This window comes from Fukomys damarensis, unplaced genomic scaffold (assembly GCF_012274545.1).
Source record: "Fukomys damarensis isolate Sample0158 unplaced genomic scaffold, DMR_v1.0_HiC HiC_scaffold_2, whole genome shotgun sequence".
NCBI lineage: Eukaryota > Metazoa > Chordata > Mammalia > Rodentia > Bathyergidae > Fukomys > Fukomys damarensis.
In genome coordinates, this window is record NW_022900914.1 from 24365791 (window position 1) to 24381817 (window position 16027).

General features: G+C 35.5%; 1 protein-coding gene across 3 annotated transcripts in view; it reads right to left on the reverse strand.

Annotated features, from left to right (window-relative positions):
* Srbd1 (S1 RNA binding domain 1) overlaps nucleotides 1-16027 on the reverse strand; it is a 207339-nt gene that overhangs the window by 76819 nt on the left and 114493 nt on the right. For all 3 annotated transcript variants that reach the window (XM_033763887.1, XM_010615762.2, XM_033763886.1), the window contains exons 15-16: nucleotides 14839-14930; nucleotides 7226-7308 (exon numbers count right to left, since the gene is read on the reverse strand). In XM_033763887.1, coding sequence (XP_033619778.1) covers nucleotides 7226-7308; nucleotides 14839-14930 — 175 coding nt within the window. The remainder of the gene's footprint in view (nucleotides 1-7225; nucleotides 7309-14838; nucleotides 14931-16027) is intronic.

The window sequence follows — 16027 nt, forward strand, 5'->3', positions numbered from 1 at the left end:
AGTTTACAATCACCTTGGGTAATAGTTACATGTACATATTACAGCTTGTTTTATTTTTTAAATCCCTTTCCTTATCCCTCTCCCTCCCGCCTCCTCCTCCTTAGGTTCCCCTACCCTCTTTTTCATACTTGTTGATTTTATTTGTGTTGGCTCATGTTTCCTCCCCCTATTTTTAATGAAACATAAATGACACATTTTCATTCTTATCTAATACTTTTTCTTTGCAGTATTTTACATTACTGATTTCTTCTTCTTCTTCAGACTCTCACCCTTTGATATTATAATGTATGTCCTGATTTTCTCTCATTACATAATACTGTGATGTATGTTTAAGATACTGAGAAATCTATTTAATATCAGGTTCTAAATCATTAGGCCTGGGAGGGTCCAAGAGGCTCTGGGAGGGTTCTCTGCTATTCACAGACAGGCAGCATTGCTGTAACCTGGAGTCATGGAGAAACAGACTCTCATCACCCACTCAGGTCAACAGACTTGGTAACTGCACTTCTGTAAGATCTCCAAAGGGTTTATTTGTACATTCAAGCTTGAGAAACATTAAAGCCAACTGTTCTCTAACCTAAGTCAACAAATAGATCACAGGGTCCTACTCCTAAATTTCTCATTTTATACTCTGGAGAAAGGATAAAAATGTTTGTATTTCTAACAAATTCTTAGATGATACTGATGATTCTGATCTGAGGACTACATTCTGAGAAACTTGGCTGTGTATTAGGATCACTTGCAGAACTTTAAAAAGTCTGTTGGTATGTGAAGTCCACCCTTCTAAACCAATTAAACTAATGCCTCTGGATATGAAGTCTAAATTAGTTATTTTTAAAAGTACCCTTGCTTAATCTTAAGATTTCTAAGGTCAATAATTTAGAAGTTAGGAAGGTTAGTGATGAAAACAGAATATAGGGTGTATGCTAAAGGACAGTATCATTGCTATAACACGCAACTCTGATTCCTTAAACATCTGTTCTGCCCAACTCTGACCTGTAAATAAGCTCTGGGAATTTAACAAGTTGTCCTGAGCCATGTCTCTCTAAAATTACCAATGGGAACAAAACAGATGATATTTAGTTGTTGTTATGGTTTAAAATATCCCCCAAAAGTCTGTGTTAAAAAGCAGTGGTTTTGGAAGGCAACTAGATAGCAGGGCACTACATTCACTAGTGGGTTAACCCATTCTGTGAATGCATAGCTCAATGTGCTGTCGGAAAGTAGGGCCTAGCTGGAGGGTTGGGTCAGTGGGGGCATGCACTGGAAGGGTATATTCCGTCTCTGGTTCCTCTCTTCACTCTCTGCTTCCTGGCTACCATATGGTTAACAGTTTTTCTCTGCCATGCCCTTCCACAATGCCATCTCTGCCTTGAAACCAGCTGACGACTGACAGAATCCACTTAAAATATGAGCCAAATTAAATCTCTCCTTTAAAGTTATGAGTGTTGAGCATTTTACCCCAATGACAAAATAGTCACAAAATTTACAGAAGAAAAACCTAGATTTCAATGACAAGTTTCAAAAGACAGTATCAAAACTTGGTATCAAAGTATATTTAATTTGGTGAAAGACTAGGGTCTTCAAGAAAATCTATATGAATAATATGAAGACAAACATAGTCTATAATTCTAAATGTATTTTTCACTTTCACTGAAAAACGAAAATGAACTAATTTTCTTGATTATATAAATAAATCCACTTTGTGAACTCACACAATGTATATGAAAGAAATTAAAACCAACTGAAAACCAAAGTTCTTAGTTTAAAGAACCTTTGTTATTTGACCAAACTTTCTTCTCTTTCTTAAAATTATAAAACATCTAACAAAAAGTTAGAGTACAAAACAGTATAAAAGATACAAGGTACCCACCACCTTGCTTAAGAAATGAATGATTACAAAATAACTGAAATGTCTAATGTACCTCTCCCAGATCCCATTCTTTTTTCATTCTGTGCCCTATCCAAAGTACATACTTCCTTAAATCCCATGCTTATTTTTACATTCTTAGTATATATGCATTCATCAATATATTTCATTGATGATTTTTTTAAATTTTAAAATTGTATATCAATTGCATAATTTTGCTTGCTCACTTAACATTATATCCTATATTAATGTATGTGGCTCTAAATGGGTCATTTTCACTGGTATATAATATTACATATTCTGAGTATACCAATTTATTTTTCCATTTTCCAGATAAGCATATGTTTCCAAATGTTCACTACTATAAAGATTGCCCTAATGAACTCTTCATACATGTCTCGCATGTGCCCATGTGAGAGAACTTTTCTAGGTTATGTATGCCTAGTAACAGAACTGCTGAGTTGAAAAGTATCTCTATCTCCCACTAACTACTAATTTCCAATTCTCTCTAAATTGTTTCTACCAATTTCTAATAATGCACAGGATTCCTAATATTTGCCTTAGTTACTAACATTTGAATTGAGGGTTCCTCTTTATAGGTTTAGTTTGCATTTCCTCTGCCACTAGTAAAAGTGACAATGTTTTTCATATCTTTATTGGTCTTTCATGATTCCTTTTCTATGAATTGCCTTTGCCTATCTTTCTGTTTAGTGTTCTTTTTTTTTTCTCTTGAGTTGCAGCAGATCTTTACATATTCTGGATACTTAAAGGTCATATGTTGCATATACCTTCTCTGTTGTGCACTGTCTATATATATATTCTTTTCTGATTCAGAGATATTTTAAGATTTTAATATTGTAGAATTCATTAATGTTTTCCTTTATGGTCATATTTTTAATGTCATGTGTATAACCCATATTTTGTGTCTTAGGGACAAGACCGTAAAACCACTTTGGCAGAGAATCACCTATGTGATTAATGACTCAGTTTTAGAATAGTTTTCTCAGTTTTACCTTTGTGTTTTCTCTATTGCAAAATACTGCTTCTATGTAAGGGCCAAAAATCTAAACAAAAGTCACCAAAATGACTATCCATGGAGCAGACTTTTTGTGTTCCACTCTATTATGAAAAGTAATTTGGGGATTTAAGTAATACAGAAAAGATGAGGAAACTTACCTTTTAAAGATCTTACCTAAAACTACATTTAACAATCCATATGTTTACCCATAAAACAGTTTTTGACAAAGTAATGTTGCCACTTGAAGTGTTATTTTGTTTTCATTTGTTTTTAATCAGACGATTGCATAGAGGGGACAGTGAAGTGAAATAGTGAATTCCTACCTTTGTGGTTCCACCATGAAAAATCTCAGCTGGAAAGATGATTTTCCTTTTACAGTGACTCTTCATTATCCACAATGAAGAATAAAGATGGCCTGGATACAGAATCCACTAAGGGTGCCAAAAACTTATTTTGGACAACTCTTTCGTTTTCTAACATCATCAAATGATCTAACAGATAGGCAACAAAGGAGGAAAGAGGGCTGTTCCGAACCTTTCCTGCTTGACTGCACACACTCATTACCAAATAGAGGTGTTAATGAGCATGAAAGTATCTAGAACACAGTCCAAGGACGAAATAAATAGCAAATAAATCCAATTGATTTCAGTTGTGCTTTCAGGGTATGACAAGGCTAAGCTAAAGCACGATTCCCCATGTCCCGTAGAACTCAACCCAGCCAACCCTGCATCATCCTGCTCTCACCCGGGACTGTTTACTTGGGAGGAACACCAAGCCACTTTCCAGCAAAGTCTTTAAGGGTCAGTTAGGGATATGCTGTCATTCGACCACACTGGCTGCCTCTCTCTCCAGAAATAATGACAGGCATGTGTTTTTAAAATCAGCTCTCCTTTTCTAAGACAAAGACTAAAGTGCTGCCTTCAGAATTTTGGCCATTATTAAACCAAAAGAATTTCAGTTTCTAATAAAATAACACTATATTTTCTATTATTTCATCTATTAACATTCTTTTTCTGAACAGCTTTCATCTTTTAAATTAGCAATGTTTGTCCGTTATTCAAATGAGAATGAATATAACTATTAAATTTATATTTAAAAGTACAGAGAGATCCCAACTAAAAAGTCAGTCTCACTACGGTGAGACTTATTGTTATCGAGGCTTAAATTAAATGATCTGTTGCCTGGGTATTTTTTCTCTTCAATGTAAATGTGTATCCATGTTCTCAAAACACATATTAGCTTTATTCCATAAAAACTTTGGTAAAATTTAAATATGTTATGTCAAGAGCAATTTCTCATGTTGTTAAATCTTACTTGAAACATTGAATTTTGGTGGGGAGGAGTACCGGGGATTAAACTCAGGACCTTGCACTTGAGAGGCAGGTGGTGGAACCACTGAGTTCAAAACCTTGAATTTTTAATGGCTGTATATTTCAACAAATAGTCATACCATAAGCCTTTTAACTACTATCCTATTAGAGTTGCATCCAGTATTTTGCTATTTGTATATACAACAAATACCAGCCAGGGCCGGGGATTTAGCTCAGTGGTTCCGGCGCCTGCCTTAAAAGCGTAAGGGCCCGAGTTCAATCCCCGATACCAAAAACCAAAACAAAACAAAACAAAAGTAATACCAGCCATTCTTATCACTGCCTTAGAACTAAAGAGAGATTTTCCACATAAAAAGGATGTATTTTTTAAAATTATACCTTCACAGATATTCTATTTGCTATAAATATCAATTTATACTATCATTAGTGTATATAAATACTTTTTCATGAAGAGATTTTTATCTTTTATTAAATTTTACTCAACTGTTAGGTTGAAATAATATCACCTTGCTTAATTTGGGTTTCTTTGATAACAGAAATTTTATTTCTCTCATGCTAAATGGTATGTAGAGGCTCTTTACATATTTTATATAAACCAATATATAACTATGCATAATCATGAAAAAATATCTTAATAGTTAAACATGTAGTTATCATAATATACACATAAACCTGTGACAAATAATTTCCATAATTCATCATTTGGCTTTATTTGTTAGGAAATGAACTGTATGTTTTAAGCTACAGCCCCAATGGGTTTATTGCTTTTTGAGTGTGACTCTGCATGCTTACTATCTTTCAGGAATTCACATTTCCTTTCTTAGTTTTGTTACTTGCTAAGTAGTGCATACTCTAATATCATATTGCTATTTCTCTTAATCTCAGAACCAACTCCTATTTGATGTATTTTCTTTAATTCCTTATAGAGATCTAAAAGCAACATGTCCAAAAGTGAATTACTGATCTTACCTACAAAATTTGTCTACTCAAGCTTCAAACACGTATCAGAAATCTTGGATTAAATTGTTGACAATTTCTTTTCTCTTACAAGAAGTAGTCCCTACAAAACAAACTACAAACTTCCTTCCATCTTTACTGACACTAACTTCATCCAAAAAGTATCATCTCTGATCTGAGCTAGTTGGGTTTTTTGTTTGTTTGTTTGTTTTGGTACCAGGGATCAAACTCAAAACCTCGTGCTTGTGAGGCAGGCACAGCACCACTGAGCTATAATCCCTAACCCTGAGCTAGTTTAAAAGACTAACTTGCCGTACTGCTTCTCCTCTTCTCCTTGAATTTATTCCCCCCAGAGTGGCCAAAGTCAGTGTTTTAGAACAGAAATAAGATAATGTGACTAACTACCTTGCTTAAAACTCTTTTTCTGGTTGCCGGGGATTGAACTCAGGTCCTTGCGCTTGCAAGGCAGGCCACCGAACCTCTGAGCTAAATCCCCGGCCCCTTAAACTCTTCTATGATTTCTCCTTGCTGTTGGAATAAATTGCAAACATTTCTATTAAACATTATCTCTAAATTTGAATCTGGAGATTAGGTCATTGCTATTTACTTAAAGACTTCTTTGACGGAAATGGCTTATTAGCCTCTCTAGGGTTCGTAAATTTAACATCTTTCTTTTCTTTATTCCATTATTTTACTAAAATGTTGCATAATCTCATATTAAATTTATATAATTATAATTCCCCCTCATGCCAATTGCCTATATCACTCAACTGCTAATAGTTAACACTCCTTACTAAGTCACATGAATCTTACTCTTCTGACACTAAGCATTTCTATCTGCCAATAGCTAGATTCCTTCCAAATGAACAAGTCTAGTTAAAAGTCTGAAAACCTTTTAGTCCAACTTACTATAAAATGGGAGCACTCACAGTTGAGTCTAAACATATTGACAGATTAATCCAAACTTTGCCACTGTGATTCGAGTAAAAATCCTAACAACTGTAGGACATAGCTCTGTGTGTGTGTGTGTGTGTGTGTGTGTGTGTGTGTGTGTGTGTGTGTGTGTGTGTGTGTGTAAGGAGAGGTTAGGGTAATAAGAGTTCTAAGGTCTTTTCCATTTCTAGTAATTACATATTCTATCATTTAACATTTCTTCAGAGAAAATGTAATATGTACCTATTATTCAAGTCCGATGAAAATTATATACAGACTAATATTCTACTTCAGCTATAAGAAAGATTGTCATCAAAGAGGAAAGTAATACTTTCTGGAGACAACAGAGGCACCACATAACCTTCTGCTATCACCATGGATCCACTTTGCCTATATTTAGTGTTGTCTTTAATTGCTCAAAAAACACATATAAGCTCAAAAAATTACAAGTAGAATACAAATAAAGCAAGTACTACTACTACTACTACTACTACTACTACTACTACTACTACTACTACACAGTAACAATAATTGGAAACTTTTGGATTATTCCAAGTAATAAAAACAATTAATTACAATAATAAAGAGAAATGGAAAAACGGGAAAAAATAAAGCACAGCAGGTGCCAAAGACTGCTTCTTGAAAGGTCAATAAATACAACAGTTCATACTGGTTTACATAAAAAGTTAACATGGCTCTCTATTTCATATTGTCTCCATTTTTATAATATTATTAAAAGAAGAGGCTTTCCAAATTGAGTTCCTAGTTTGATCCATTTTTTTGTTTTGTTTTGTTTTTTGTATTTTGTTTTGGTACCAGGGATTGAACTCAGGTCCTTGTGCTTGCAAGGCAGGCACTAGAACCACTGAGCTAAATCCCCAGCCCAGATCTAATGTTTTAATAGTCTTGAAATCCAACTAGTGATGGCTCAAAATCATTAACACAGAGAAAAGGATATTCTCTTTCCCTGACAAATCTTCTACTTACCTTGCCACAAACTGTACAAACTTTGAAAACAGAAGTATACTCCCACTAACACTTAATTATTACACCAGGTTTCGATATTGTTCTTGGTAATGATGGATTTCATAAATTAAATGATCCACATTACTTTACCTGATACATTCCAACTCCAATGTGCTTCGGCTCAATTTTCACTAGCTCAGCTAATGGATCTTGTACACGTCTTGCTATGGAAACTGAAAAAACAGAATCAGACAACAAGTACAACTTAATGTGAAAAGCAGTACTCAGATAATTACTTATGTTAGTTTCTCATAATATAGGTACTTATTCCTGTCCCGTCTTCTCTTTCCCTCCAAAGACCAACAATTTAAGATTTAAAGTTTTCCTTTTTCACTCAAAAATGGAGTGCAAAATTTTAGGATTTGTTATATGCCAAAAGAACTACTGGGCCATTTTTGAAGCAAACAGATTGAAAGAATTATAGATTTGGGAAAACAAGCAAAACACTTAGTTTCAATACTTGTACAATTATCTATTCATTCTTTAAGTAAAGCATAATAGGATACCTCATGTTTAAAGAGAAAGTCGGATTTTTTTACTTTTTTAAAACCCAGCATTATTAGAAATATGACTTACATGTCAAATATGCTGATTAGCAATAGATCCTTATTACAATGAGTAAGTGATGGGATCATACTGGTTTTTTTGGGGGGATGGAGGATGGGGATTGAAACCAGGGCCTTTGAACTGAGCTACACCCCAGCCCTTTTTTATATTTTATTTTGACAATGGGTCTTGCTAAGTCATTAAATTGCCCATGCTGGATGTGAATTTGGAATCCTCCTACCTTAGCCTCCCAGAATGCTGAGATTACAGGCCTGAGCCATCACTCCAAACTGGAATCATATCTTAATGCAAACAAAGGCTGAGTCTGTCAGCTAATGAATACACTTGTGTGGCTTTGAATATAACAGCAAGGGTACACTGGGAAGTGCTATGTTATGGTTTGGGTCCAGCTGTCCCCCTAAAGCCTCATGTGGACATAGGTGGCTTTTTCAGAGGTATGTAATGCTGGGATTAAGGGCATGTGATTACTAAACCAGTACACTGAATGGTTTTGCACCACCCTAATCCCAGTAGTGTGAATATGATAAAAGGGGCAGAAAGATGTTGCTAAAGTCTCCTGTTGCTTTTGCTACCACGTTGGTGCCATGAATTGTTTCTCCTTGTGACGCTCCTCTGCCATGTGCTACTCTACCTTGGAGCCAGCCAATTAGGGACTGAAACCTCTACAAACTGTGAATTAAATAAACCCTCCCTTTAACTTTGGGTGTCAGGTATTTTGTCTCAGCAATGAGATAAAAGTAGCAAACATGCTAAGAATCCCAGTTGCTTGTCCCTCACACATAGGTCTAATATTATCCCTTTCTAGACCATTACAATGCATGCTCAAGAAATTTGAAAATCAACTCCAAATACAACTTGATGTGTCATGATTTGTACTTGATCATTATTTACTGTCATCCATTTATTTTAGCAAATATTAATAAAACTTCAATCTAATTTAGTTTATAAAGTAGTTTTAGCTATTGAATATACTGATAATGAATATCAGATACTTCTGAAGCTACTCACCCTATCCAGCCCCAAGTAGCATAGTTATCACGAGTCCTGACATATAATCAACTTCTATTTCCTAAATGAATAAAAGCTAATCAATGTCACCTACTTACATAAGTTGGATGGACTGTAAATTAATTAAGTGACAACATTAAGATCATCAAAGGAAATCTCATGTTTGTTTTCATATTAAACTGTTTAAGGTCTGGCAGCAGAAGTCAAGTCTCTACAAGCAACTATCCAATTCTCCACTTGTTGATTTGTGCTACATCTCTCATCTGAGATAAGATCTACTAGGGACATCAAGTTCACTGCATGGTTACTCGAGTTCTTTTGACATCCCTTATTACCAGCTCTAATGTACAGTAACAATAACAGCTTGCAAGGCCAGCCTAAAACAACAATAAGCTAGTGTCATACAATCTGTCTTTCTCTCACAGACGAGCTAGAGATTCCAAGACATTCACATACACCTTCCTATCAAAAATCATAGTGCAAGCACTGCAGGCTACAGTAGAATTACTTTCCTCTAATAACCACACTTATAATTAATTACAGAATAAAAATACAGTGCTACCAAAGACATGCTTGAATTTCTCTAAAGCAAATAGTTATATATCCCAGCCTTTAAATCTATACCACATCAAGAATGTTCTCACACACACACTTATATACACTGCCAAAATACTTCTAAAAGTTAAAAAAAATAGAACAGCCAAAAATATAGGCATCAGAACATTTCATGTATAGAAAAGCAGTATCAAAAAATCCCAAACAAGAACATCAACAGTGGGTAAATCTCCCAAATCTATGCCTGTTGGGGAACCCATTTTAGAAAACTCCATAACACAAACTGGTTAGAAAAGTTGTATAATTTGGTAAGTACAGGCCGATTCTCACATTTTAAAATTTCTAAAATATACAAAAGGGTTTTAAAATTATTTTCTATCTAGTTCACTTCTAATCTGTGACCCCTTTTCCACTTTAGTATTACTAAATGTAGCAGAAAATAGAATGAAAATTATGGCTTCTAGGTGACATATTAATTCTACAGTAAGTCCAAAGATGCTCCAGAGTTACAGCATCCACAATATACAGCCCCGACAGAGATCCCAGTGTTTCTAGAACTGATATTTTCCTCTCAGATGCAATTCACTCTATGTAGTATAAAACCCAAGTGGGCCAGGGATGTAACTCAGTGACACTGCACATGTCTGGCAAGTGCAAGATCCTGAGTTTGATTTACAGTATGAAAAGGGAAGGGCAGGGGGCAGGACACAGGGTTCAGGGCAAAGGGCAAAGGGCAAAGGGGAAGGAAAAGGGAGAAGGGAAGGGAAGGGAAAAGGGAAGGGAAAGAAAAAGGAAGGATAAAGGGGAGGGGACAGGAACCCAATCCTGGAAGAGAAAAGGAGGCAGAGAGAGAAATGAACATTATTTCAAATAGAGCTGAACAGTAATATCCAAGCTTCAGAGAGAAGATGATGCTGATTTTCTGCTGGGAGGATCACGATGAAAGAGTTATTCAGAGAGCTCCAGGTTGAGAATGGTCAGATAGACAACAAATTACTGACAGTGAGGTAGCTCAGGAAGAGTCTACTGGATGGCTGATCAAAAGAATTACAAACCGAGGCGTGGTGGCGCATGTCTGTAATCCCAGCACTCAGGAGGCTGAGGCAGGAGGATCGCTGTGAGTTCGAGACCAGCATGGGCTACATAGTGAGTTCCAGATTAGTGTCAGCTACACAGTGAGACCCTTTCTCAAAAAAACAAAAACAAAAAAACAACAACAAAAAAAATTACAAGACAGGGCCAGGGATTTAGCTCAGAGGTTCCTCTGCCTGCCTCACAAGCACAAGGTCCTGAGTTCGATCCCTGGTACCAAAAAAAAAAAAAGAAAAAAAGAATTACAAGGCAAGAAGGTCATGGTCCCAAATTTGAGACAGAAAAGAAAAGGAAGGAGTAGTGGGAAGAAGCAAGGAATGAAGATGAGGAGACCATAGTACAGATGTCAAAAAGACATAAACATAGTGTTACTACATGCCCTGAAATTGTATTCCCTTGACATCTGCCTGCAATCGCAAGGTCCTGAGTTCAATCCCCAGTATGAAAAAATAAAAATAAATAAAAATGTATTCCCCGATATACTCAAGAGAAATGGAAACCTGAGTTCGTGTAAGATCTGATACATGATTATACACAGCAGCATTATTCATAACAGTCAAAAAAGTAAAATCGTATACTGATCAAGTGAATAAATTAAAAAAAAATGTGGTACACCCATAGAATAGACTATTATTTGGTAATAAAAAGGAATGAAGTGCTGGTACCTGCTACCACACAGATGAACCCTAAGAACATTATGCTAAGTGAAAGAACTAGTCAGAAAGAACCACAAACTGTATGATTACATTTATATGAAATGACCAAAGCAGGTAAATCCATATAGTTACGGAATAGTGTCCAGGGTTGTTGGGGTGGTAGATGGAAGGAGGAGCAAAAGTGACTGCTAGCGGGTATGAGGTTTCTTTTGGGGGTAATGAAGACGTCCAAACACTGAATTGTGGTGTTAACTGTACAACTAACTATGCTATAAAACATTAAATTGTACACTTTAGAGGTAAATGTTATGCTACATATATTATACACCAATGAAGCTATTCTATTTTTTTAAAGTCAGTATATATCCAAATGTATGCCAAATATTGCTTTGTCCACATATGATATCAATATTTTGCTGTATCACTGCTACAATTTATCACTGTTTGGGAAAGTCTAATCAATGCACTTTGACAAAAAAGGAAGATACAAATATTGAAATGCCAGACACTAGATTATTATTAGAAGTATTAGCAGATAATGATTGGCTCCCTAGACTACTGAAACAGCAAGTCAATTGAAAAATTGCCAGAACTAGTAATCAATCAATCAAGATTCCAATCAAGTGGTTGAATTTCAAGACACACAGACACAAACCCATGTTCACATGCAATCAGCAATTGTAATATGGGGAGGGGATTTAGCTCAGTACACAATCATAACATGGAATGAAGAGTGAAAGAAATGTGGAAATGCTACAAGAGAAGTAAGTTAAAATTTTTTAAAAATTTAAGTAGCATGAAGAAGAACCTGTTAGTCATACATACATAAATTACTTATGTAATTTGTGATAGTTAACTGATTGTGCTAAATCAAATAAGAAATACCCAACTAAAATGGCTCAGCATAGTTTTGGGTGTGGAAGACTCACTCTAGGGAAGGTTGCAATCAGAATGGTATAAAGGGAAATAAGAAAGAAGGCTTGCTTGTTTCTTTGGAGGAGCTCTAGTCTTCAACTTCACCCTGGACACAGTCTTCTGGCTTCTACTAAAGACCTCAGCCTTCCAGTATAGACCCTTCAACTTTCCATTGCAGACCCTTTGGCCTCCTGTACAGGCTCACATGGGACACCAGAGTGAGCTCCAGGCCTTCAACTGGATCCTTTGGCTCTCCAGCACACAGGCAGAGCTTTTGCACTCTTCCACATCTGACTCTGTGGGTGGCCAATGTAAGCCAATCTTGTAAATTCGTATATATTTATACATCTTGCATTAAATCTTTCTCTAGGAAGCACTAATATGTAATTTTACCCATAAAACCATGAGTAATAAAAATAAAATGTACAAAATCTAGATAAAAGTACAGATTTAACAGAATTTTACTCCACATTATGCAGAGCTTTAAAAGTATTTATAAATGAGTCTAAACTTGGGAAAAAAAAGAAATATACAAGATGAATACAATTAAAAAGATGCTTAAAACAAGTACCACAGAAATTGAGTCTTGGTCCAGGGATTTACCTCAGTGGTTCTGCCACCTGCCTCACAAGAGCAAGGTCCCAAGTTCGATTCCCAGTTCCGAAAAAAAGGAACTGAGTTTTGCATTGTAACAGACTATCTAGACTCATGGTAGCAAACCTATGGCATGCATGCCACAGTAGGCTGTTTGTATCTCTTAAAGCTCTAAAAGGTTCACCACACTGAGATATAGCAATGAAAAAAAGGATTTACTTTTCTGACTGAAAGGGACTAGCCATGTGCAGAAGGGATAAAGCACAAGGAGTGGCTTCTCTTGAGAACTAACTCACTCCATAAGACCAGCATGCATACTTTCCAAGACCAATGCCCTCATAACCTAATTATCCTGCACCAGGTCTTTACTTGACCTCTTCAGGATTCCACCACCTGTCAGTATTGCCAGAGTAAGGACCAAGCTCTCAGCACTTGAATCGTTGGAGGACAAACCACATCCAAACTACAGGTGGATTTAAAGGCAAAATTCAGACCTATAGGTAGCTTAAGTCTCAAACAAGATCTCTCATGCATTAATCACTAGGAAAGAGAAATGCACCCAATAAGAAACAGTACATAAAAAGGAAGTGGGCCCTAGGAAAGCAAGAGTGGAGACCCCAAGCTTCTTGAATATTTGCCATCAGGACTACTTTCAAGACTCCAAGTGTCTAGGCAGATGTTCTGGGTTGACATAGATTAAACATCAACACTAGCACACAGAAGCAAGTTGAGACACAGAAGGCAGGCATGCCTGCAGTGAATCACAAACCAAAGACACAGCTAGTGAGAGTTGGAAATCAGAGAACTATAGCCTTATAGTGAGTGATTCCCCTTTTTATTATCTTCTATTTTCATAGTCTTGCTGAAATGTTATGATCTGGTCTTACCCATGATTCCATGACAGTTAGGTGCCCACAAGGTCGACAGTTAAGATACAGTAGTCACTTTAGCAGTGGAAGGCCTGAGAGAGCACTGTTTCCCAGAAAAAAATGCCCCAAATATTTTTCACAACATTGTGTTGGAAATTACCTTTTTCAGTGCCAACTTGGGAAGTTCTGGATTCTATTTTTATAAAGAAAATTATCGTTTTATTATAGAGGTTAGACACACAAGTAATATGTACATACTTACTGGCTGTTAAGCTATAGTTTCCTCATCTGTAAAGTGAAACTAACAGTCTCATACGGCAAATTGTGAGGGAGAAAAAAAAACAATCCTGGTAATGCATTTCCCACAATGTTTCATATATATTAAGTGCTTAAGATCAGAATTAGCAGCTCCCCCCATGATTACAATTTCTACTCCTCCTACCATTATCATTACTATTGTTACTATAAGACAAGCACCAAAGAACGTCAGGTAAGCAGGCAGCCATGTGAAGATGTGACAGGGAGAAGTTTCACAGAAGAAGCAAGACTGTATGTTGAGATTTGAGTTTGAGAAACTAATTTTAGATATGGAATTGTGCCATGGAACAAAAAACTGAAGAGAAATACAAAATCTTTCAGATGTTTAAAAAAAAAGTTTTTAGATTTTGATTAATGATTAAAACTCTTCAAAAATATACTTCCAGGTACAGATTTCAAGAACATCCAAAGAAATATGCTAAGAACATTTAAAAGAAAAACTAAATAAAATGCCTATTGCTAATAAATTGATCTATATAACACCTCTATTACCCAGAAAAATGCTCTGAACAGATCTAATATTTTGCTAATGATATCAACTGCTTCCTCTAGATATATTGAAGTATTTCTTCAAATACAAGGTTTTAACTATTCCATATCACAGAAATCAAGCAATTAAATACAACTAAAATAAAAGCAGGCTTTTTAAAAGCAACATGCTATCAAATGGCAAACTCTATTAGAAACCAAAAGAGATTAAGCCATTTAACAAATACTTAGCAATAAACTGAAAGCCTGTGTATATTTATTTAGTGCACTTGCACTATGAACAGTATTATGTTAACATATTATTTATTACCAACAAAAGGCTCTAATAACTAGTATTTTGTAAAAAATAATAAAAGACTTCAGAGTATTTTATTATTTCTTATTATTGAATACTGGCATTTAACCTTCCTAAAGAGGTTTCGTGTTAATTTTTCCACTGTTCTCTAGAGTGCTATGCAGTATTCTTTAAAAATAAGACCGCATTCTTCTTTTCCATAATTCCACCTATTATTCCAATCAAGCACTTTCTAACACGCCAATTCTTCTGCACATAGTATATCATTTAAATTTTCTTGTATATTTAAAATATTTAGCAAGTCCAAAATAATCAAAATTGTATGCTTTTGTGAGAGTTTCTTACCTGCACTTCTCAGATTAGGATCCAGCCCTGGCATCTCTTTGTTGGCCTCAGGACTCACACTGTAGATTGATGCTCCTGCTTCACTGACAATACTAAAAAAGAAAAGACGGAATGTTATTTACCAAACTTTGTGCCTGATCAAACAAAATAAATAAATGAATTAACTACTGCAGGAAAAAATTACAGGGACAAAGTGATCTCTTTATGTCTCAATGACACCTGTATCATCTACTATTTCAGCAATATATAGTGATTAACCAACACTTGTCATAGCAAATCCACAGGCTTAAATCCACGATGAACCCATTCTGCTGTTTTCTCTGTCACTGGTAAAGAGACAGTTTACTGATGAGCAAAATGAGTCCTTTGCTTCACCTGTGTCTAGAATCCATTAGACTGACATTTATGATTTCCATCCAAATAAGTCATTCTACACCTCCTTGAAAAGCACATACTCATATGTGTAGATATATGCACACATGAACATATAAATAAAATATTGCCATAAATAGTGATATTATTATTACCTGGTTATATCAATAGCCACAATTTTAAAAAGAAAGAGATCAGATAGGAATGTCAACTTCGCTTCAGGAGGGTTTTTAATCTTTTTTTTTCTTTTTTTTTTTTAAGTAAATCTGAAGCCTTTCCCTTAAGGCAAGTGTTAAACCATTTCCTTTTACCATTTATTTAATCAAAGTTTCATATATATCATTCTCTTCCTTTCTTCAGTAGTTCCAAAAACTTTACAAACCACAATGGGAGCACTCTCTTAGAGCTGCCATTTGTACAGTGGTTACATTATACATATGTCTATTTATCAAACATTTTTAAATTAGAGTTCTACTTTATGACATCATATGCAAAGGAATATCATCTACCGTAACTATAAACAACACCTATGGCCCTACACCACATGATCACCTGGATGTCAAGATTCAAAACAGAAACATGTTAATGCTCCATTTTTAATTCACACACAGCATAGCAACCTTTTCTGTTCTCTGCTCCTCAGTGTTTACTTCAATATTATCTGACAGGTTTCATGGAGAGCTTTATAACATATTGCCGTATAATTATTGAATAATGAAAAATACCATTTATAAGAGTTTGCTACTTCATGTCTTTGGAGAACTCAATTTAATTATCCCTCCCCTCCCCTGCCTTCCTCCTCTCTCTCTCTCTCTCT